The following is a 23,417-nucleotide window of genomic DNA, read 5'->3' as shown; positions in this document are numbered from 1 at the left end:
AGGCAAGCAAGCAAATGCCTCTCCCCCCCATGTTCCCTTCTATAAACATAGCCTGGCCAGGCCCCCATCTCTCCTCCCCCCTCCTCTCTACCCTCCGCCCGCCCTCCGGGATTTGCTCTCCCCTGACGTTTCTGGCTTACCCAGCCCCTTTTCCTTCGCTACTTTCCTTTTTTTTCCCCCTCACGGGTTACAGGGGGCAGGAGCCAGACAGCTGTGAGGACTTCTGTAGTGGAGGAGTTGATGCGGATGGTGGTGGCGACCGAGATGGGAGCCTGAGGCCTGGCTGGCCGGCAAGAGTACAGGCTTGGCCAGAGGAGGAGGACGGAGAGGACGTGCGGGGCTTGCTGAAGAGGCGTGTGGAGACCAAGCTGCACACGGAGGAGTCGATCCGCCAGCAGGAGGTGGAGCAGCTGGATTTCCGTGACCTCCTGGGAAAGAAAGTGAGCACCAAGACCGTGTCTGAAGAAGATCTGAAGGAGATCCCGGCTGAGCAGATGGATTTCCGCGCCAACCTGCAACGGCAAGTGAAGCCGAAGACTGTGTCCGAGGAAGAGAGGAAAGTGCATAGTCCCCAGCAGGTAGACTTCCGCTCTGTCCTAGCCAAGAAGGGAGCCCCCAAGACCCCTGTGCCTGAGAAGGTACCACCTCCAAAATCTGCCACCCCAGATTTTCGTTCCGTGCTGGGCAGCAAGAAGAAATCACCAGCAGAGAACGGCAGTGGTAATGCTGAGGCCTTGAATGCCAAGGCTGGGGAAAGTTCCACGCCCGTGGGCAATGCACAACCTGCAGGATTCCTGAAACCCGTGGCTAATACCAAGCCTGCTGAGACACTGAAACAGGTGGCCAACTTCAAGTCTACTGAGCAACTCAAGCCTGTGGCCAATGCACAGCCTGCAGAGGCCTCGAAGCCAGACAGGAAGGAAGAACTCAAGAAAGAGGTTAAGAATGACGTGAACTGCAAGAGAGGACATGCAGGGCCCACAGAAAATGAAAAAAGAGCAGAGAGCCAAGGGACTGCCCCAGCCTTCAAAGAGAAGCTGCAAGATGTCCGTGTGGCAGAGGGTGCAAAGTTGCTACTCCAGTGCCAGGTGACCTCTGACCCCCCAGCCACCATCACCTGGACACTGAATGGAAAGACACTCAAGTCTACTAAGTTCATTGTCCTCTCTCAAGAAGGTAAATGAGGCGGGGGAGAGGGGTGGTCGGGAAAGATGGGGATCCTGTGTCAGGGCCACTGTCAGTTCATGAAGCTGTTGTCTGGTGGATGGCTTCTTATAGCCCACAACCTAAGCTGGAATTCCAGCTCCTGTTCCTCCTTATTCACGGACTAGGTTCTCTACTCAGCATCCTTGAGTGCATGCCTGCCCCTTGCTGGGGAGAAGGCTGGGCTTGTAGAACATGCTGTGTGCTAGTGTCTGCCTGGCAGAGCTTTCTCCGCCCCCCACACACACACACCCCAATTTCCCCAGAGTAGACCTGGGCCTGAATTGATTGGTATTCCATAGCCTGGCATGGACAAGGCTAGGAAATGGGGGCCAATGACAGAGGCAGCCAGGGACTCTGAGCCAAGAACTGCTTGAGAAACAGCACTGTAGGTTTGAGGAAGGCTGGGCAATGACCAGACAGTAGAGTACTGTGAGTTGGAGTCAACAATGGACTAGGTCTTGAGAGCAGTGGGTTTGAGGGACCAGCGGGAGAAGATAGAAACCCAAAAGAGCCCCAACTACACGTACTCACTGGCCAGGTTCACAGAACTAGCTGCTCGCTTCCTAATTTGGATGAGACTTTTGTTGTTTGTTGGGATTTCACATTCTTGGATGATGGGGAGAAGGGGGGGGCAGGAATCCTACCATCAGTGGCACTTTTTTTGGGGGAAGGGGGTCTGGAGTTTCTGGATGGGCCAGTTTATACCTGGGGAAGAGAGGGACTACAAAGAGGATTTTCCTGCTCCCACAGAGGCTTTCAGATAGATAGTCCATGTCCCTCTCTGGTGGCCAGAGCTGTCCGAGCTGAAGGCTGAGGCTTGGACTCTGGCCAGGGTAGGATACAAAGATACTAAGTCCCTCAAGAGGTAGAATTTACCCTTGGGGGCCTGAGACAGCCACCAGAGAGGCCGTAAGGACAAGTCCTAGTAAAATGAACTCAAGCAAGTAAGCTGAGCCCTCAGACCAGGCACTCTTCCCTTCTGCGCTCTCTCTCTAGCTTGGTCACCCTCCTCATCCCCTCTTTCTCTTGTGCCTCATCCCAGGCCATCTTCCTCTTCAAGCCTGGAGGGATAACCCTGCAGGTAAGAGGCAGCTCACTTTGCCTCTCTGACAGCAAATCTGAGGCAGCTGAGCATAGAGAATCTCATCAGAGAAAAAGCAGGTTTTTCTGCTAATGTGTTACCACAGGAACTTTTTACACATGCATCCTCAGGTTGGCAGGCCCTCCTGAGGTGTCTCTTTCATCCCTGTTGGCTCCCACTGCCTCTGCTGTGCACACAAGTGGCCATGGAGGACCACCTATGGGATATGCAGAGGAACGGAAGCCGCCCTCTTCCACCATATTCCTGGGAAAGGGGCCTTCTAGTTGGAAAGCCCTCAGATTGATTGGAAACTGTGACCAGGAACATTTCTCAGGTTATGTTGTGGTGATTCTTCTGGGCACGATGGGAGAGTGGGCAGTCACCAGCTTTGGGGCACGTGCAGTGATCTAGGCTAGCACAATGAGTGCTTCATGACTGCACTGCACTAACTTCAGAGAAACTAGGTGCAGACAGTCTTGGGGTCGGCGTGGGAAGAGGGCAAGGCTTTCACATGCTCTCTCTCTCTCCCCCACTCCCCTCAATGAGCCTGTCTTTCCACGGCAAAGGGGAAAGTGCCTTGTCTGAAAAAAATCAGCCCTGCTCCCTATTTCCTGCACTCACCACTCACTTCTGCTTTAAAAGCAGTGCTTTGTTAGGGGAGAATGTATCTTAAGGCTTATCAGTTGCTACTTGACCATGTTCAACAGCAGGGAGCAGGGCATGCTCTCTGTGGAGGCACAGGCTTAGGCTCATAGTAATAATGAAAAGGAAAAAAACCAGGTTGGAGCCAAGTGTCCCTGAATGGGTCACTAGGACTGACCTGAGCCCTGATGCAGGCCAGACTTAAGCAGCAGGGAGGTGGTCAGAAGGTGGACCCTCAGTCAGGGGCCCCTACAGCACCAAAATAGACTTCTCATAAGCCATCTGGGCTGGAGAGGATGGCTTATTCCCAATTTCATCCTATATTATGCCAGGGAATTCAACTCTAAAAGCAATAAGGAGCTATGCAAGACTTTGGGGGTAAGGAACATCATGCACAAAACTAGACCTTGGGGATTCTGATTGACTTTGTGCCCAGAACACAAATCTGGAGCCTGCTTAAGAGTTCAGTGAGTTGTTTTAATCCATAGGCTGTTTAGGTTGTTCATATAGCTGTAATTCATACTCTTGAGTTGCCATCTATTACAGTATTCCACTTAGCAATGTGTGACTATTTAGCAATTCTGTTATTGATGTCTGCTTTTCAGTTTGGAGTTATAATAAATGTGTGAACATTCCTAAAAAAAAAAAAAAAGTTCAGTGAGACTTGGACTAGCATGATGGGCGTGGCCACATAGAAGTCAGAAGTAATAAAACCTGTGGCTTGGCTTGAATGGCAGGGTGGGGGTGGGATAGGTAAGAGGAGGAAGGATTGGCAGCTCAATGTGTGCTTGTGGGCATTTGGATAAGCCTATAGGCCACCAACAGGATTATATCACCCTGGCTAGCACCAAGGAGACCCAGAGAAGATGTGTGTTGGCCATTGGCAGGAGTTAACACTCAGAGAGACCGTCAAATAGAAATGTTCTTCCTGTGTTCCCAGAACTGTAGAGCTACGGTGTTCAGGGTGCTACTAGCTGACCCCTCCAGGGTTAACATTGGCTCTTCTTTTCTAGACCAAGTGCTTTATCTTTCTGCTTTGCTTTCTGCCTCCAGGCCAGGTTTCCCTCCACAAAGCATGTCTCCCAGTCTCATTAGGAGGATTTGTTTTTGTTGCTGTTGTCAAGATGTGACTTATTTTTAATTGCCTTCAGGATGGAATCTTGTCAGAGTTTTTTTTTTTTTTTTTTTTTTTTTTTTTTTTTGGCCAGTCCTGGGCCTTGGACTCAGGGCCTGAGCACTGTCCCTGGCTTCTTCCCGCTCAAGGCTAGCACTCTGCCACTTGAGCCACAGCGCCACTTCTGGCCGTTTTCTGTATATGTGGTGCTGGGGAATCGAACCCAGGGCCTCGTGTATCCGAGGCAGGCACTCCTGCCACTAGGCTATATCCCCAGCCCCAGAGTTTTTTTTTTTTTAATACACAAGTCCATCCTACACGGAAGAAGGCAGCATGATAGTTCCTACTATATGAAAGGTATTATTCCAGTCCTTCCATTGGATAGATTCATAATCGACTTGAAGAACTCTGAATTAGGAATTTTTCCTTCTGTTTTACATTTTCAACAGTAAGTTATGTTTGATACATGACCTTTTCTTGCATAGATAGATCACCTGTTGCAAAAATGGCTTTTGCCTTTCTCAGAATAGTGTGTGTGTGTGTGTGTGTGTGTGTGTGTGTGTGTGTGTGGTTTCCTTCAACTGTATTCCAGGCTGAGGGAAAGAATTCACGGTAGATATGGTCAGTGACCTCAGAGCTAGGTGCAAGAGACAGGCATGTATTTCAGTAATGGCTTTGAGAGAAGTGTCTTGGTCATGGTGAGCTCAGGGTGCTTGGAAGCCTAGGAGAGGTACATCTAGAGCTAGGGACTCATGGGTGATATAGAGGGCACTGTCCCTAAAGAAGTAGCCAGGGGGTGAGTGGCATTGTTGATCTATTCTTACCAGGTGGGCAAGTCAGAGACCCTGCTGAGGAGGCAGAACCTCCAGGCCTTCAGACTATTCCCTGCCCCTACCCCCAGACCCCTCCTCCCTGATCCCACCACCCACTCGGAAAATGAGAGCCCTGGGAGGGATCTGCAGACACACAGCACTGACTCCCTGGACAAGAGAGGCTCTGGGCAGAGCTCCTGCTAAACCACTCAGTGGATTCCTGTTCCCTTTTCCTTTCCTGCTCACCCCCTCAAAATTCCCCACCAGACTGAGACTTCTAAAAAAAAAGAAAAGAAAGAAAGAGAAAAAAGGAAACTCTGGGAAACAGTTTTCTTCTGGAGGTCAGGAATGAGCTGTCCCACAGGAAATACCAGATTCTTCATCTGCTCTGGCCAGGCCATCCCTCAGCCCAGGCCTGCTGGTGGCCAGGGTCTGCTCTGGCTCTTGAAAGAGCTGGGGAAAGGGGGCATGGCCCGGTCCAGACTTCCCTCCCCAGCAGCTCACTACTCTCTGCTGCATGTGTCATTTTTGTTTAAGGCAGCCAGGCATTGAAACTGTAAGAAAACCAAAGACTTGAGACGTACATTCCTGGGAAGTAGAGATCGGCTCCTAGAGCCTCAGCCCCACCTGAGGGAGGGAAAAGTTCAAGGTGGGATCAACTTTCCCTAGGCCTTCGCTTTCAGGCTGGAGGTCATTTTAGCATATTCCTGCTGCCCAGATGAATGGAAAGTTCTCTCTTTAGAGGGGTAGGTGCCCTCACTCCAGTATCCTTGTGTCTCTCTGTTCTCTGGCATGCTAGACTTTCTAAGGTTCTAACAAAGTCCATTCTGCCGCAGTTTCTGCCAGTTGTCTCCTAACCACGGTGGGAAGAGACCCTGGCCAGTTGCCCTCCCTGTGGAAGGACAGAGTGAGGCCCTGTCAAAGTGATAGGATGTGTGGAAGGGTGGAAGGGCGCCAATCAGCAGCGCCGTCCTGGGAAGTCTCAGGCCTTTCCTTTCTCTCAATCTGAGGAAGAGTCTCTGGGCCCAACTAAATGCCATACTTGCTCTCTTGATCTCCTTGTTAGTCAGATCAAGGTGTCCCTCTAAATTGGAGAAAGGACTGGTATAAAGTTGGGTGATGGTATCCTTTTTGAGATCAGAAGACCCCTGTGGGAATTGGGCCCATTATTTTCCCTTCTGGTCTGTTCCTCCCCACCCCAACACACACACACACACACACACACACACACACACACACACACACACACACACGCAGCTCTGAGCTTCTAGTGCCCATGGCTTCTAGGAGGTGGGGATGGGTTGCTCCAGGCAGCAGGATACACGGCTCCTTAAGTGATGGCCACTGCCCTGACCAACAGGGCAGCGTTAGGCAGGATGCCATGCTACTGGCTTATTTGTGTCAGAATGCAGGAACCTAGGGGACTGCTGCCTATATGTCTGGCCCAGTAGGCCCAGCCCTCAGCTGGCCTTTCCCCATACCCTAAGGGAAATCCCAGGATTCCCCTATCCTCCAGCCTTACAGAAGTAGCCAGCGAAAGGTGAGAGAACCCAATGGTCAAAGAGCAGACCCCAGATTCCTATGTGTGCCAATGTGACTGTTCCCCCCCCCCACCAGCCAGGCCAAAAGAAGTGTGTGGGGGGGTGTCAAGGGTAGGCCAGTTAATGATCTGCCTCTCTCTGAGGCAGTCAGAAGACCTGGCCCAAACGAAGACAGCCCCAGGTGCCGCCTCCTGGCACAGTGCCTCTAATCAGCCACAGTTCTTCAGCTCAGATTGTCTTCCTGAAAAGCCAGTGCCGTGGCCCCATACTAGAATCCCCTTCTCCTAACAGATCTTCCCAAAAGCCAGTGTCCCTGGCTGGACAAGGGTTCCTTCCTCTGCCATGCACCTCTTTGTCAAAAATCCCCTTTCCAAGAGACACCCTCAGAATCAGTGCTAGGCCTGGCCAGATCCCCCTCCTTAGCCACTGTAACCAGCATAGTTTTGGAACCTATACCTAATTCCTTTCCTCTTGTCAGGGGCCCAGGGTGCAGGGCCATGTCCATTTGTTCTTTCTATTGCATCAAAGGCTCTCCAGGGACAGAAGCCACTTCTTTTCTTCTCCTGCAGCCTCCAAGGAATGGAGAGTGTTAATGGAGGGGCATACTAACTTCTGGAAGCAGGCTATCAGCAAGAGAGTACACTGACCTCAGCAAAGCAGGGTTTGATTCTCACAGGCCTCTGCTCCTGGCGTCTGCTGTCTTCCAGATGCCAGGCAGGTCCTGAGAGTCTTCCTGGGCTACTCACCATCTCTTCCTGTTTCCTCCACAGGCTCACTGTGCTCAGTCTCTATTGAGAAGGCACTGCCCGAGGACAGAGGCCTATACAAGTGTGTAGCCAAGAATGCTGCTGGCCAAGCCGAGTGCTCCTGCCAAGTGACTGTGGATGGTAAGCCAAGCCCACTCACTCCTTGTCAACATCTCTTAGCGCCTCCTGCACCTGAACAACCTGCTCCCAACTGTTCCCATTCCTCCATAGGCATTCCTTTGGTGAGAATGAAACCATCCTTTACAAAAACAAGACAGGAAGGAAAGTGACAGCCCTCTTTGATCACCCGTATAGTGGCCTCTTCCTGCATCCCCTGCTAGGAGGAGGGGCTCTTCACCTCCTCCTTCTCGTCTTCCCCCTTCTCCCCTTCCTCCTTCTCCTCCTCCCCTTCCTTCTCCTGCTTTTACAGTCCTGACCTCACATCCAGAACCCTCTAAACAGGAACACCAGGCCCTAGGGCACTAGCAGGAGAAAGGACACACCCACAGGAAAATGACTATGAGGGATTTTTTTTTTTTTTACAAGCCAGCAAATAAGAGTGAGCGCTGGTGCCGGGGCACACAGACCCAGCCTGGGTCCCGGGGATGTGAGGAGGGAGCTGAGTGTGGGAACATCTTCGAGGAAAAGGTGAGTCAGGCTGAGGCTTAGGGCAGAGAGAACAGGGCCAACTCTGCTGGAAGAAACCTTAATAGTGAGACAGGGAGAGAGGAGAGAGGTAGAGATGGGAGGAACCATGGGAGAAGGAGCAGACCCATCCGGTGTGAGTGGAATTTCCATCTTAGGCAGGTTAAAAGCCCCACTGGGAGATTTGGGATTTGTTCTGAAGAAATGCAGGAAGTTGGTGTTTGTGACTTTTCTCCTCTCCATAAGGAGTATAGGTAAAAGACTTTGGATAGAATGAACCTTATGATGGCTTAGACTGATACTGTTATTATTTACTATAATTAATTATTAGTATTTTATCATCATCATCATAACAGTATTGGGGATCAAACCCTCCAAGACTGTAAGTACTCTACCACTAAATTATGTCTCTAGCCCCAACACCCTCATTTTAGAGATGTGAGAAAGGAGGCCATTCAGGGAGGAATTAGACTGGTTGAGACCCCCCTGGGCCCTGTATGGTGAGGCAGGGCAGAAGACCATCTGGAGATTCCAAGTCTAGTGCTCTTTCTTTGTATTTTAATACTTGCCTGCAAATGTCTAAAAAGGTTGTTTTGCGAAAACAAGATTCTTGCTCTTGACATGCCTGGTTAATAACCCATCAGTGACATGTCAAAAAGCAGTGTCCAAATAAGGCAGCTGGAAGAACAGCTTTGTCTTAAAGCTTGAGTCCTAAAATGCTAACCTGTTTTCCTGCCACCTTGCAAGATGCAGAATCACTGTCCTCATTCCTGATTGCATAATCTGATCTCTTGATCATAAAACTGATCTACTGAACATAATGAATGGGAGAAAGGGGTCAAAGTCTTATAAAGAGATGTCTTTTAAATACAGTGACAAGGTAAATTAAACCGCTAGCAGCCATAAAAGGAGATGCTGATATCCTCTGAGATTGTGTCTGCTCCCAAGAGTGCTGGACATGGCTGGTCTGAGTCTAGAAAAGCAGATCTAGCCGATCAGAGTTCATGGTGAGCTGAAGCGGGGAGAGAGAAAGGGAGGGAAAGGAGCTGATAGCTCAGACTTCCAGACTCTCCTCACCTAGAGGTCATCACCCAGGTCAGAGTCCTGCTTCTTTCCAGGTGTTTGTAACATTCTGGGGAATTTGACCCTGGAAGCTGATTTCTGACAGCCCTACTGTTCATTTTAGACTCAGTCCATTCACATCAATCTATGTTAATGAGGTTATGTGACTTGGGAATCCCAGACCTCTTGAACTCCTATTTGCAAGGCTCCCTGCAAATTGGAGAGTAATGCATTCTCCTTGTCTGTAAAGTGTTAGAACCATACCCAGATTTGTTTGCAAAGTGAAATTTCTCCTACAGATTCAGAACCTTTAGTAACATTTTTTTCCTTCAAAGTTTAAGGAATTCTTTCTGCAATTTAAGGGACTCTGCTTGCCCTGAAGGCCACTGGAAGATTCTTTTGCTGTCCCCACTAATTTATTTATTTATTTTTTTGTCAGTTATGAGGCTTGAACTCCAGGCCTGGGCTCTGTCCCTGAACTCTTTTTACTCAAGACTGGTTGGTGCTCTACCACTTTATGCCACAGCTGGGGTTTTTTTCGGTAGTTAATTGAAGAGTCTCATACACTTTCCTCTCAGACTAGCTTTGAACTGTGATCCTCCTATCTCAGTCTTCTGAGTAGCTAAGATTACAGGTGTGAGCCACTAGCACCTGGCTTTGTCCCCACTAATACAGTATGTATGTGCGTGTGTGTGTTTGTGTGTATGTATTTGTGTGTGTGCATGCACACCATCCTAGGGCTTGAACTCAGGACCTAGGTGCTATCCAGACTTTTTTGCTCAAGGCTGGTGCTCTACCACTTGAGTCACAACTTCATTTCTGGCCTTTTTAGTAGTTATTTGGGGATTCAACTCTCACAAACTTTCCTGCCCACGTTACCTTTAAAACTCAGCCTCTTGAGTAGCTAGAATTGCAGGCACAAGCCACTGGTACCTCACTGCATTATCTATCTCTAGCTCTTTCATGCTTAGGGTTTGGCCCCTGGCCACAAACTAAGAGCTAGGCTTTGGGAGAAAAGGTAAAAGTGATCAGAGAGAGACTAGCTGAGATAATGGACTGAGTCTTAGTTAGTTGAGGCTGGTTTGGTTTTCAGAGAAAAAGAACTACAGCCACCTTCTCTACTTCTTTTCCCCTGTTCTTATGCTTGGAGAATTATCAGGGTGATGGGTGGGCTTCTGCCACAGTTAGCTCTATTTTTCATCAAGAGCATGAACCTCTCTCCTGCCATGTTACATCATGGCACCTTTCTCCCTCCTTTGGTCTGATGCTCTAACTAGCTGTATAAACTTCTAGTTTTTCATTTATCCCTTCTTCCTCTCAGCTTTCCCCACAGCATGATACTTAGAGATTCCAATGAGTTGGAGTGTCCTTTGAAATTATAGGCATGGTTTGGTACATATGTGAACTAGAGCAACTTTATAAAGAGGACAGTTCATAGTTTTAGTAAAAAAAAAAAAAAATGCTTGAGAAAGTGCCTTGACTTCCACCAGTAATACTAGGTACTCTGGAGGCGGGGATCAGAAGGATCATGGTTTGCTGCTGGGCTGGTGGGGGGGTAGTCATAAGACTCCCCTCCCCCTTCTCAGCCAATAAAAAGCTGGGCATCGTAGCACATACCTTTTATTCTAGCTACTCAGGAAGTGAAATAGGAGGATTGGGGTCCAGGTCAGTCCAGGTATACATATTAGAATCCTGTTTGAAAAATAACCAAAGCAAAAAGGGCTAGAGGTGAGGCTCAAGTTGCAAGAGCACCTGTCTGGAAAGTGCAAGGCCCTGAGTTCAAACCACAAAAAGGGAAGGAAGGGAGGGAGGGAGGAAATGAGGAGAGAGAGAGAGAGAGAGAGAGACTTAAGCCATGTGGGGTGATACACACCTGTAATCTCAGCACTCAGGATGCTGGAAGCAGGACAATCTCAAATTTGAGGCCAATCTGGACTATATAGCAAAACCCTGTTTGGGAACTTTTTTTTTTTCGATGAAAGAGGTTTGGGGCAGGGGGGTGGGGGAGCTACTTGCTGTGAGGAGAAGCTGTGGTTAAACCAGTACTTGAATTTTCAACCAGTCTAGTCATTGTTGGAATCATCCAGTCTATCCACAAACAACTATTTGGCTGACTTCTGGATAGGACCAGTCCTGTGTCCCTCACAAGAGACAGCAAGGTTCTCCTCCTTCAGGTTGCTTTCTCCAGTCACTTAGCAGGGATGACCACACCCCCTGAAAGCTATTCACTGTCATTCAGTCAGTCTGAGCCCAACTGCATTAAAACCACACACTGAGAACTGAGGGCAAGGCTCAGGTGGCAGAGTACCTACCTTCTAAGCGGTATGTCAGGATCTTATAAAAGGGAGGGAGCCCAGTAGAATTCACTGTTTGTGTCATGCACATTATTATTTCCCTTATACAGTAAGATAGGGGAGGTAATCTGTACAGTGTAACATGTCTTGCTATTTTAGTTGTGCTGTTTGGACCTTTTTACTGTGAACATGGGTATTTTGAACATTTTGTGGATTGCTTATACCATCCTTCTCTCCAAACTTAGCAGAAGGGAAGTAAGCCTAGAATGGACAAGGACTTGCCAGAAAACTAACCCAAGAAGGAAAAAAAATATCTGGCCTTCAATATCTGCTGTAGCCTGACCCTAGTGCTTTACATTTCCTATTTATACAACAGCTGGCTGACAACCTTTCTCATGCTCAGCAGCATGAACAGCCTTCCCAGAACAGGCACACTAAGTCCAGGCTGCACCCCTGTGCCACCTGGCAAATTATAACATGGATCACCGCAGGTCTCAGGTGTATCTGGTCCTAGAGTCTTTACTTTTCTATGAGTTGATATGGCACTGTATGCAGGGCCTACAAGAATCCCTCATGGGACTGCATGACCCACTTCCTGGGATCCAGATACACAGGAAGTGAGGAAGCCTTCCTTAGGTGAGCAAAGAAGATAGGAGCCAGAAGACATCCTGGTCCCTTCCTGGGCCATCCAGCCTTTTCCAGCCCAGGCCTCCCTTCTCCAGGAACCAAGGGCCCCAGCTTCAGCCACAATGAGAATAGTATTTTTGACCACACAAGGTCATATATGCCATTTTGGGGTTAATACTACCTACACACACACACACACACACACACACACACACACACACACATTGAAAATAAAAACCAAATAGCACACAGGCGACAAGGCAGGAAGATCTTGAGTTTGAACCAGATATTTAGGGCTGTACAGCAACACTATGTCTCAAGAAACAAACAAAAAAGGAAAATAGAGAGAGAGAGCCACCACATGTCATTGTTCATTCATTCAACAAATATGAGTGCTGACCTTGCCAGGCACTGTTGGAGGAGCCAGCATTTGGAACAGTAAACAGAAGAAGTACTTGCTGTGAGGACTTGACCTTTTAGAGAAGAGGCAATAGTGAAGGTGAACAGATATGTTGCAATGTCAGGTAACACTGTGTGCTATGAGGAAAGCACAGCCCAGTGTTTGGAATACTATTTCAAAGAGGCAGGTGGCTAAGGCCTGTGGAGGAAGGGACATTTGAACAGAGACAGAAGTGAGCAAAGGAGTACCAGAAGATGGAATAAGCAATAGCAAGATGGTGCTATGACATTCCAGGAAGAGGAAACAGGCCAGGCAATTGGCTATAGCAGGCCAAGGTCAAAGTCTCTGAAGCCATGTAACCTGTGATAGGAAGCCAGATTTTCTTCTGAGTGTGTTGGGGCAACAACATTGGCACTTGCAAAGCATCACTCAGATAGAACAGATCCAGGATGTGTCAGGAGTGGAGCCAGGAGACTGGTCTTAGTTAATGACACCAATGGAACCTTAGGTTCAGTAGAGTAGACAGAAATGATGGGGGTTCATAATCTGGTTTGATGTAGAGAGCTCATAGGAATTGTTGATGTATTGAGACTAGACAAAGGGAAAGAGGAGTCAGTCCAAAGGCCTTATGTAGTCTACGCTTTGTTGAAGTCTTAGTTTTCATGGAGGAGTGCAACTCAAAGCTTACACCTACTGAAATCAGTATGTACGAACTGGGAGACAATCAAAAGTTCTCTAAGTGTGAAGCTGAAGATGTCCATTAGGCCAAGGAAGCATATCTCCTTGCCTGATATTTGGATAAATCTGAGACTGAGTGGGGCTGGGCATGAGGAGCATCCATGTGTAGAGTCCATCAGATGCCTTGGGAATTTACTGAGGTCTTAGAAGCAGATGTGGTTGGAACTGGGACAAGGGAGAGAGGCAGAGACCAACAAAGTGAGATCAAGGGTTTGCAGAAAGAGATTGTGAAGCAATGGCTGAAGGGAGAAACCCAGGAGGTGTCCCAGAAGCCAAATGATGAGGATGTCAACAAGAAAAAATGATCAGGATCAATGTATCAAATATTGCTGCTGAGTATGTATAGAGATCAGCCGGAGAGTTGGCCATCGGATTTGGCAATGTGGCTGAACTTGAGGAGGAATGCAGGGGAGTGACAGTAAGAACAGCCTCACCTGGGATATGTAGAGGACATCCTGACTAGTTGAGTAGGAATCTAGACCCAAGCCCTCCACTCTAACCACTGAGGTCCGCTGCCACCAAAGCCATCGGCCCTTCTGATTATCAATCACCTCTGTTGATCTGCCATGTTTCTCAGTCCACTGTCACGTTCACATTTATTCTTTAAATCATCACAGGCAGCTAATGAGTAGGGGACTGAACTAACTAGACCTGCTGGGTTTTTGTTGTTATTCTGGTATTCCTATTGAGGAAGATCAAGGTCTCTAAGGTTCACAAACTTATCCACAAACTCACAGCCACTAAACAGCACCAAAAAGGAACTCTCAAATTTTCTGACTAGAAATCTCTCTTATTTAGCAGGCTGCTTTGTTGTTTGGCAAAGAAAAGGGCATCCTGGGAGAGGCTAGAACCAGGGCCCCCAGACCCACTCCCCAGAGGGTCCCCAAGGCCTCATCTCCCCCTCCCCCAGCCTAGAGGGGAAACAAACAAGCAAAAAATTAAAATAAAAAAATAAAGCCACCCTGGACAGATTTCCTCCAGAGCTAGTCCAGGAGTAGAAGGGGTGAGGCATTGTCCATATAAGGACAAGTTTCCCTCTGTCTGTGGAGGCCCCCCACTTCCCTACACCTCCATCTTCCTCCCCCTATGCTACTTTGGGGGCACCACAGGCCAGCAAAGGACTCCAGCCCTGGGGCTCAAATATAGAAATGAAGTTCAATTTCATCACAAAATGATTAAAATAGACAGAAAACTAAAAGCTGCTCTTTAAACTTTTATTACTATTATTTTTATCCCCCGGGCAGCAGCGTGAGCACAAAGCTGGTTTTGATTAAGCGCGTGGTCTTTCCAGGCCATTCCTCACCGGCGGTTCTCACAGAGGTCTGGTGGTTCCATGTCCCTGGCCAAGCCCCGTGGCACAACGCACAGCCCCCACAGTGCTGGCACATCACACGAGCAGGGAGTGTGGTTCCCCCACCATGCTCCAGGTTTGCTCTGAGAAGGGAAACTTGAGCCCTTTTCCTCACAGCCACATGAAAAGATAAGGCGCGGCCAAGAAACTTCTCAAAACCAGTCTCAAAGCACCACCCAGGCTGGGGTGCTCACACCTCCAATGAGTACTGAGACCATGCTGCGGCTGACAGGGACTGGTCCCCTGGCTTTCTGAAGGTGTCTGAAGAGTGCTCCAGGGCATATGGTCAGCAGAAGGAAGGGGGTTCATTAAAGTAAACAGGGCTTCTCAGCCCTCCAAAGCACACATGTGTGCCTTTCTTTCTTTCCTGGATCTGGGGACACTGAGATAGAGAAAATAGGCATTGTGGTTTTGGTTTTCCTCTGTGTAAACGGAGGAGCAGAGACAGAGGACGGTTTTCATGACCTGTCCAAATTCTGAAGCTGTGAATGACAAAAACAAAATGAGAATTCTCTCTCAGCCTCTGACCATGATGATGCTCTGAAAGAATGCTCAAAATGACCCAATGGGAGAGAAATAATATTAGGCCCCACTCCTATCTTTCAGAAATCTAGGAAAACAGGCTTTTCATCCTTTGCTCACTCCTACCTCAGTTTCCCCATCTGTAAAAACAGAATCCTGATTCTTCTGTCCCAGTCTTCTCTATGCCCTGAGACTCTCCAGGAGAATGCTGAAATAGGAATGCAGAACTGTGTACACATTCTATCATTCCCAATTTGGTGGTGGGGGTGAGGGGAGCAGATGAACAAAGAAAGAAATCTCCTTAAAGTCTCAGGGAAGTGTCTGTCCTTCTCTCCTTGCTCTGAGGTGGGCAAGCTTCCTGACATCTTGGCAGAGCTGGCTCCCAATGTCAGAGACCATGGACTCACCATGTGGAGCTATGTTACTCTTATGGAATGAGGTGGGAAGTAGTTGCTACAATAGGGCAGGGCTCAAGGTAGGGACTGGATTATCAACCTCTGCTTAAAAGGATTTCTTCTATCTTTATTCCCTTACTCTTTACCCCTTCTCATATACTGCTAGGAAGTCCTACTTAAAGTCCAACCTGAATCTTTCCTACAGTTGTACATTTACAGCCCTCAGTATCTTTACTGTTGTTACTGTTATTGTTAGGATTGGGAGCAGACACAGGAGAGTTTAACACTTTGCCCAAGTTTTGCATCAGGGTCTAGTGCTTGCTAGACAAGTGTACAACCACTTGAGCCATACTCTAGTCCTTTCACTTTTAGTTTGCTTTTCAGTTTTACAGTTTTGGCTTAAACCTCCATCTGTCTACCTTCAGAGGAACTAGAACCACAGGCATGAACCAAACCATGCATGGTTTATTTATTTATTATTTTTGAGATAGGGTCTTGCCAACTTTTGCCTGAGCTGGCCTCAAACCTTGGTTCTCCTTTCCTCACTTCCTAAGTAGCTAGGGTTACAGGCATGAACCACCAGGCCTAGCCCTCAGCAGTCTTCAGTGGGACATGGCCTGCTGTAGCTCTGTGACCTCTGAGCGGCCATTCAGTTGGGCCTATACAATACCTGAGCAGAGCCTGTCACTGTGAGCTGGAAAGAGTATGTCCTCAGCCCCTATATTCTATGTTCCTGGTGCTTCCCTCTCCCAAACTCCAGGGGCCCAGTCTAGGCAAGATCAGCCAGGGCTGCCCATCTTAGAGGCGGAGACAAGGCGGTGATGGACCTTCCTCCCAAGCCAAGCCACAGGAATGTGACCAAAGCCCCATCTGGAAAGTCCCCCGCCCCCTTCCTCCCTAAGAGCTTCCTCTTCAGGAGCAGGAAAGGAGGACAGGAAGGGCTGGGGGAGGGGGCTGTCCTCCCAGCCTTGTGTTCCTTGTATAGAGGGAGGCTGGTAAAAACTGGAGATGATGGTAGCCAGTCAGCCAGCAACTTCTTATCTCAGTCCTGGATAGTTTGCCCAAGTCTTAAAGTCCATTCTTCTGGGAAGGGCTGTGCTTCCCAGCCCCACCCTGCCGCGCCCAGCCCAGCCGAGAGTACTGATTCCACCCCACCCCACCGGGGAGAGCTTCTCAAGCATTAACCATGCTTCCTATTGAACCAGAAAAGACAGCTTGAGGCTGAGAGCTGAGAGGCTCCGGCACCCCCCTGTCCAGTACCTCCAGTGCTGCCCAGCAGGGGGCAGCTGCAGGGATCACTGCTCCTGTCTTGGGGGAGGAGGTAGTAGAAGCCCTCAGATTAAGTCCTTGCCTCAGTCTCAGGGATGAAATGTGCCAGCTGCCTTCTCCAAGGCTTTTGCCTGTCCTGGCCCAGAGCAAAAGCAAGTCTGAGAAATCAGAGGCTGCAAGTCCTCCCCTCTGCCAAGTCCATGAGCCTAAGGGCCAGGACCCCATCCCTTTGGAAGACCTTTAGGAAAACCAGGACACTTAGCTGACTGAATTGGGACCCAAGGAAAAAGATGGAACAAGCCAAGCAGAAGGTGTCCAGGTGGCCAGGGCCATTCCTGGTGGCCTTTGCTGCCACCACAGGAGCATTAAGCACTCCCCCAACCGGTGCAACCATCTTGCTGCTCGTGGCTCTGCCATCTGATTTATCAGGCTGATGCAGTGTAGCAGTCTCTCCTTCTTTGGTGCTCCCAGTGGAACAGCCAGTCCAGGCGCCAGGCTGATACAGAGAGGGCCTCAGAGAGGAATGTGGGCTGCTGGGCCAGCACTGGGTCGAGGTGGGGTTCTAACTGAGGTGCCTCTTTTGCTCAGATCCTTGGACAGCTGCTGACTGACGGTGGTGTTGCTTGTTTTGTTCCAGATGCTCCAGCCAGTGAGAATGCCAAGGCCCCGGAGATGAAATCCCGGAGGCCCAAGAGTTCCCTCCCCCCTGTGCTAGGAACAGAGAGTAAGTACTGACTTGGATTTATCATGCAAACCCTGGGACAGCCAGGACTGAGGTGGTATCAGAGGCTTGGCCTCCTGGTTACCTGCGGTGCCCTAAGTGCTTCCTGGAGGTCTGGCTTCCCGGTGCTCAAGCACCCAGCCAGTGACCTCTTATGGAGGCCACAAACTATGTCTTCACACTCATCTGTGCCTGGGGTTGGAGGGTTGCCACTGAGACTTAGATCAGGAGCAGCCCCTGATCTCCCCAGTTGACTCTAGAGGAAGCTTTCTAAATTGTAGTTCTCAATTTCTCACTTGGGCTGACATAGCCAATGGGTCTTCCCAACCTATGACATCCCACAACACAAGTGAAGCTTTTGTTATGTTCATGCCCTGGATGTACCTACCATATATAGGCACGTGGGGCTCCATTGTGTACCCCGGCCACCATCTCTCTTATCGGATCTGCCCCTATTGACTACTCAAGCCAAATCTTTGAAGTCAAGTACTTGACCTTGGGCTGGGAATATGGCCGAGTGGCAAGTGTGCTTGCCTCCTACACATGAAGCTCTCGGTTCGATTCCCAGCACCACATATATGGAAAACGGCCAGAAGGGGCGCTGTGGCTCAGGTGGCAGAGTGCTGGCTTTGAGCAGGAAGCCAGGGACAGTGCTCAGGCCCTGAGTCCAAGGCCCAGGACTGGCCAAAAAAAAACAAAAAACAAAAAAACAAGTACTTGACCTTCTCCTGAGCTTCTTCTTATTTTCTCTTGAATCATTCCCTTTGGATATCTTTCTGACCATTTCTCACTGCAAAGCCACTTTATTCCTGAGGTTTAACCCTCTTCAGCTTAAAGAAACAATTCTGTGAGTTCCCAAAGCATCAGCACCTCCTTCCTCCACTATCTTGCTCCCGGAATCACGAAACTGCATCCATATGTCTTCAGCTGCTCCCTAGGACCCCATCTGGGCCTTGCTCAGGGAAGACCCTTGAAATTATGTGACATTAAAAAGCCAAGGGAGGGGCTGGGGATATAGCCTAGTGGCAAGAGTGCCTGCCTCGGATACACGAGGCCCTAGGTTCGATTCCCCAGCACCACATATACAGAAAACGGCCAGAAGCGGCGCTGTGGCTCAAGTGGCAGAGTGCTAGCCTTGAGCGGGAAGAAGCCAGGGACAGTGCTCAGGCCCTGAGTCCAAGGCCCAGGACTGGCCAAAAAAAAAAAGAAAAAGAAAAAGCCAAGGGAAGCAGGGTACTGGTGGCTCACACCTGTAATCCTAGCTACTCAGGAGGCTGAGATCCGAGGATCACAATTTGAAGCCAGCCCTGGCAGAAAAGTTTGTGAGACTCTTCTTATCTCCAATTAGCCACCAGAAAGCCAGAAGTAGAGCAATGGCTCAAATTGGTAGAGCACTACTAGCCTTGGATGAAAAAGCTCAGGGACAGTGCCCAGGCCATGAGTTCAAGCCCCACGGCCAACAATAACAACTATAAAAAATCCAAGGGGGCTGGGAATATGGCCTAGTGGTGAGAGTGCTTGCCTTGCATACATGAAGCCCTGGGTTTGATTCCTCAGCACTACATATATAGACAAAAGCCAAAAGTGGCACTGTGGCTCAAGTGTTAGAGTGCTAGCCTTGAACAAAAAGAAGCCAGGGACAGTGCCCAGGCTCTGAGTTCAAGCCCTAGGACTGGCAAAAAAAAAAAAAATCCAAGGGAGAAAGAACCTTCACTGGTCACTGTGACCAAGATCATAGCTACTTCTTCTTTATTTATTATTTTATTTATTTTTATCTTTCCATGGCTAACTTATCCATTAGACACCTTTTTAGAGGCCCACAAAACTGTTCCATCTTACAAAATCATAGGAAAAAATAAACTGTTAGTTTTGAGACAATATTTTAAATTCATAATATATTCATCTTTATAAGTAGAGCAATTGTGAACTGTAATTTACATAACTAAGGTAACATGTAAACATATTCTTACATGTATAAATACATATTTACACATATACCTTTCTTTTTTTCTTTCTATTTTTTAATTGCCAGTCCTGGGGCTTGAACTCAGGGCCTAGGTGCTGTCCTAGAGTCATTTTGTTCAAGGATAGCACCCTACCACTTGAACCACAGCTCCGTTTCCAGATTTGAGGGGGCAGTTAGTTGGAAATAAGAGTCTCACAGACTTTCCTGCCAGGGCTGGCTTTGAACCACCCTCCTCAGATCTCATCCTCCTGAGTTACAAGGATAACAGGGGTGAGCCACTTATGTGTGGTAGATATCTCTTTTTTAATGGAGGAAGAAAGGGCCCATGAAGACAGAAGTGCCTCAAAAGTTATAAGGCAGCCCTGGCTTCCCCTATGGTTACCATACTGATTTGAATAGCTGAACTGTCCTTTGATACCTCCAGTTTTAATAGGGTGCAGCATTGTTTGCACATTCCCAGCACACTTAGTCTTAAACAGAAGACAAGTTCTTCCTTACCTGTACTAATAGAAAAAAGCAGTTCACACACCTGTAATCCTAGCTACTCAGGAGGCTGAGATCTGAGGATCAAGGTTCAAAGTCAGCCCAGGCAGGAAAATCTGTGAGACTCCTCTCTCCAATTAACTACCAGAAAAGTGGCACTGTGGCTCAAGTAATAGAGCACTAGCCTTCATCTGAAGAGCTCAGGGACAGCTCCCAGGCCCAGAGTTCAAGCCCCATGACCAGAACAAAAAAAAGAAAGAAAGAAAAAAAAAAAAAAAAGCAGTTTAGCCCGATTCCTCCAAAGCCCATTTCTCTTTTTTAATTGCACAGCAGTATTTTATAACATCTTTTTCTTCGTAAAGTATTAATTTATCTTTCTAAAGCTGACCTTGGGTTCTCTACACATGGTCAGTGGGCCCAAGGGTAGTATGGAGGGGGTGGGTGGCAGCCAAAGTGAACTTACAATTTCTCCTAGGTATGTAATCCAAGTGAGTTCAATATCCATGAGAATAGTGAAGAGATCACTATTAAAGAGCCTCGATTGTTAAGAGTAGATTTTTAATAAGGTGTTTAATAAGAACCTAATAGGGATGGCTTAGATCCTTTTATTCTCCAAAGCTATTGCCTGGGCCTTGCCGTGCTAGTTATGGGACATGTGAACAGACCAGGTGTCCCCTGTAGCGAGCAGGTGGGTGATGTGGTGGTTCACCTCTTGGTCACAGGGGTACAGCCACTCCTGTCCTGGGTTCTGGAATTCTGTTCCAGTGGAATTCTGATGGAGGAGGAAAACAAGTGTGAGATAATGAGCAGACACACAACTGGGCTCTTTGGCCTGAAGAGCTATAGAGGCTGTGGAAAACCCCAATCAAGTTGTCAACATCAAACCAGACCTCTCAGAGGACGGCCAGGCTACGGCTACGTATTGGAGTCTCAGAGTCACCTAGGTAGCTCAGAAATCAAAGCTGCCTGGAACGCCCCTCCACCACTACCACCCTGCATCTCAGGACTGAATCAGAGCCTCAGGGGTAGGACCTGGACTCGGTGGTGCAGCAGGAATCCAGGACCCACTGTTGGTTTTGAGCAGGAGAAGAAGCCTCCTCCTGCTATGAAGTGTGAAACCACTGGGGTCCTCTCCTGCCCACACTTTCAGAGTGTTTCAGTGCCTGTGGGGTTCAGGCAGCGCTCAATATGGAGCAGCAGAGCTGGGAAGAAGTGCTTCATCTTCATAGAAAACACACACATTCATGACAGTATTCCTTGTCTGCAAGGGGTGTTTTACCCTGTGTAGACAGCCTCCTTTTTCAGAGAATGGGAGTGTGTCTCCACAATGCCTCTCTCTGCTGGCCCATCCACCAGCCCCCATCACCTGAAACCTGTCACCACTGACAGCTGGACAGCTGCTAGCCCCTTCTCCCAGACCATAACCATTCTAGGGTGCCCAGCCAGGTGCCCAAGAGACACCATAGGGCTTGGGTCCTGGAGCTGCCTGAAGAGGTGGCTGCCCAGAGATGGGAAATGAAGATGTCTTTTAGGCCTGTGTCCCCAATATTTTCTCCCTTTGTGGGATTATTTATTGTTTTTAACGACAGGAGTTATAGGTGCAAACATTCTTTTTAAAGCATTTTAAACAATTCAGAAATGTACTGAGTCCAATGTGAAAATCTCTCTCCCAATTTTAGGAACTCCAATTCAATTACTGTTCTGTGCAGTTATATACGTATGTATGCAAATATACAAATATCTCAGGTGGAGGTTTTTTGCCTATAGAAATGGAATCCTGCAGTCTGGGCACATTTTTCTTTTACTGTCTTCAGTCCCAGACATGTCTGATTCCATGAGTGATGTGTGTGTGTGTGTGTGTGTGTGTGTGTGTGTGTGTGTGTGTGTGTGTGTGTGTGTGAAGGGCCATGAAGTAGCTAATCTGAGGAGGAAATCCATCTTTCCTGAGGAAAGGAAGAGAGACTTCCCAGTTGCAACAAAGCATAGCCATATCCCTGTCTATGCATACCCCTGTTCCCAGCCAGGCCCATACGGTCATGTGAACCATTTGTCGGGTATGAGCAAGAACGGTGCTGTCTACATGGTGGCTTGGGAGTCCCGGGAGACTCACTTGTGGAGTGTGAGGGAGAAGCCAGGTCATTTGCCCCCCCAACCCAACTGACCAAAGAACAAGAGGCCAGGCAAGCACAGGAGGGAGGAGGGAGGAGTTCGTGTGGGAGGGTTTGGGGGAAGAGGGAAGCTGGGGCTAAGGTTATGAAGGAGAGGAATGCAGTTTATGCGGTTTGGTTGGAGAGGAATGATAACATTGGTGGGGGAGGAAAGGCAGGCAGAAGCAGTGGGGAGAAACAGCATGGATGCTAGGGTGACTCTTGCGAGCATGGTTGAGTTGGGCAGCACTAGTTTTCTGGATTCCTGTGTATCTGGCATCGTCTTAGCTGCTCCATCTACATCACTCCAGCTAAGTTGTTGACTCCACTGTGCAAATCATCATTGTTCCTATTTTACAGATGAACAAAACTGAGTCTTAGAGATGAAACTGCCCAACCCAAGGTGTTACAACTAGAAAGGAGTGGAACTGTGATACCAATGCTAACTTGTTTTCCTGCCATAACCTCTTGGCCTGGCCATAGACTCAGGGCCTTGGTTTGTGCTTAAGGTTGGACCATAGGAAATAGCAGGAGGAGGTGGAGGACTAGCTGATAACACTGACAGAGGTTTGGGTGTCAAGTCCGAGGGAAAAGGAAAGCAGCTGACATGTTGTCTTTGAGTCTAGAAACTCCTCAAGGTGTTTGCTGCATGCCTATCAATTGATTGTTTCTGTTTGTTTGTTCTGTTTTTTGCCAGTCCTGGGGCTTGAACTAAGGCCCTGAGCACTGTCCCTGGCTCCTTTGCTCAAGGCTAGCATTCTACCACTTGAGCCACAGTGCCAATTCTGGCTTTTTCTATATATGTGGTGCTGGGGAATCGAACCCAGGGCTTCATGTATGCAAGGCAAGCACACTACCACTAGGCCATATTCCCAGCCCTCAATTGATTGTTTTTAAGTAACTATTTTTATATAATTTCAAAGTTGCACAAAAGTTCCAAAAATAGTACAAGAAACTCTTACACTGTGCTTTACTTGACATTCACCAATTGTTTACAGTTTATCCAGTTGTTTTATCACTATGTGTATATTCACTTAATATTCATTTAGACACCTCTTTCAAACCAAACTAGAGATACTATGCCCTTGTCTTCCAACTCACTGTGTGTCTCCTGAAAATATCACCACAATGAAATGATCAAAACCAGGAAATTTGACATGGAACCAATGTTATTATCTAACCAATTCACAGTCCACCCTCCATTTTTGTCAGCCGTCCCAATAATGTCTTTTATGGCTGGCTTTCTCTCCTCTTGATGGGAATCTAAAACCAGCACCCCTGGAACACTTCCTCCACTCCTCCAGCCCAGAGTGAGTAGGGTCCTCTTCTGTTTGGGAGATAATACAGGCCTGGGGAGAAGCACCCAGAGTCCTCAGTCTGAGCTGCATATGGAATGGGGAGATAGGAACAACTTGGCATTGATGAGTTCTAGAACAATGCTCAGGCCCAAGGCATAGCAAGATAGCTATGGATCTACAAGGCAGCAGCACAAGAAGGCTTGTGTTCTTTCATTAACTAACTATGAGACTTAAGTGAAAGATTTGCATCCCTCTGGACCATTGCTTCTTCATCATCCATGGCTGACCCTAGGCCTTTTCCAGCTGTGATGTCAGGCCACTGATGAGACATGTTCAGGTGAGGCAACTAACTCTCCT

At 48.3% G+C, this 23,417-nt stretch overlaps 1 protein-coding gene and 1 long non-coding RNA gene across 4 annotated transcripts in view; one reads left to right on the top strand and one right to left on the bottom strand.

Moving 5' to 3' along the window:
* Positions 1–23,417, top strand: part of Mylk (myosin light chain kinase) — a 192,464-nt gene that overhangs the window by 102,110 nt on the left and 66,937 nt on the right. For 2 of the 3 annotated variants that reach the window (XM_048346780.1, XM_048346781.1), the window contains 3 exons: positions 194–1,176; positions 7,167–7,283; positions 17,083–17,169. In XM_048346780.1, the coding sequence (XP_048202737.1) occupies positions 194–1,176; positions 7,167–7,283; positions 17,083–17,169 (1,187 nt within the window). Of the gene's footprint in view, positions 1–193; positions 1,177–7,166; positions 7,284–7,395; positions 7,791–17,082; positions 17,170–23,417 lie in introns of those variants that run through there. The other variant, XM_048346782.1, reaches the window with a different exon arrangement.
* On the bottom strand, positions 17,528–18,152 carry LOC125351783. The gene is made up of 2 exons (XR_007211016.1): positions 17,889–18,152; positions 17,528–17,661 (listed from the first exon to the last, which is right to left on the bottom strand). It is a non-coding gene; the product is annotated as an uncharacterized LOC125351783 (long non-coding RNA).

Source organism: Perognathus longimembris, chromosome 5, assembly GCF_023159225.1.
Source record: "Perognathus longimembris pacificus isolate PPM17 chromosome 5, ASM2315922v1, whole genome shotgun sequence".
NCBI lineage: Eukaryota > Metazoa > Chordata > Mammalia > Rodentia > Heteromyidae > Perognathus > Perognathus longimembris.
The sequence above is the reverse complement of the archived record's forward strand: the minus strand, read 5'-3'. Positions and strand labels throughout refer to the sequence as shown.